General features: G+C 40.2%; 1 protein-coding gene across 1 annotated transcript in view; it reads left to right on the forward strand.

Moving 5' to 3' along the window:
• Window positions 1-903, forward strand: part of Scp2 (sterol carrier protein 2) — a 71,081-nt gene that overhangs the window by 25,235 nt on the left and 44,943 nt on the right. The window contains exon 5 of the mRNA XM_028785783.1: window positions 565-628. Within this exon, the coding sequence (XP_028641616.1) occupies window positions 565-628 (64 nt within the window). The remainder of the gene's footprint in view (window positions 1-564; window positions 629-903) is intronic.

The raw sequence follows: 903 nt of genomic DNA on the forward strand, positions 1-903 counted from the left end.
ACAGGGTTTCTCTGTGTAATCCTGGCTGTCCTGGAACTCACTCTGTAGACCAGGCTGACCTCGAACTCAGAAATCCGCCTGCCTCTGCCTCCCAAGTGCTGGGATTAAAGGCGTGTGCCACCACCGCCCGGCTCTAAATACTCTTCTGCTGTATCCTAAAGGGAAGTTGTGGGGACTGTTCACCAGGCCCTGGAGACGTGACTGGCACACCCACTCACGCCAGGCTTGGGAATGTCTGTCAGACGCTGGATCACCATGGGCAGTACTCTCTAGCTATGCATCATAGCTCCAGGCTGTATTTTCTATTTTTTGAAACTGAATCCTAACTATACTAAACAGAATAGACAGTTTGAACTGTTTTTAATCTCATACATCTCTTGATTGAATTTATGAAACACTCAAATTTAATGATAACAAATTATATGAGTGATCACTGTCTTCAACCCTGATATCAGTGCAAGAGAAACTATGGAGATATTTAGCCAAACACTGAGTTCCACTGTGACATTTGGGGTAATGAGCTGCAGAAAACAGCACATTGATAGATGTTTGCTCTCTCTGCAGGAACAAAAGTTGAACACTTTGCAAAAATTGGATGGAAAAATCATAAACACTCAGTTAATAACCCGTAAGTATTTCAGAGGCATGACATGAAAATCTGGCCTGTCCTACTGTGTAATATGCAATTGTATTCTTGGAAATCAAGTATGAGATCTCAAAGATATTAACTTGGATGCTTATTTATTTTATAAAAGAAGGACTTGTACCCAAATCATATATTGTTTGCTTTTGCTATTCTAGTTCTTGGCTTATTTATACTTAAAATATCATTATAGCCTAATGGTTGGTTCTTTCTTTTCTTTCTTTCTTTCCTTCTCTCTCTCTCTCTCTCTCTCTCTCTCT

The sequence above is a fragment of the Grammomys surdaster genome, unplaced genomic scaffold (genome assembly GCF_004785775.1).
Source record: "Grammomys surdaster isolate TR1022 unplaced genomic scaffold, NIH_TR_1.0 100, whole genome shotgun sequence".
NCBI classification, from domain to species: Eukaryota; Metazoa; Chordata; class Mammalia; order Rodentia; family Muridae; genus Grammomys; species Grammomys surdaster.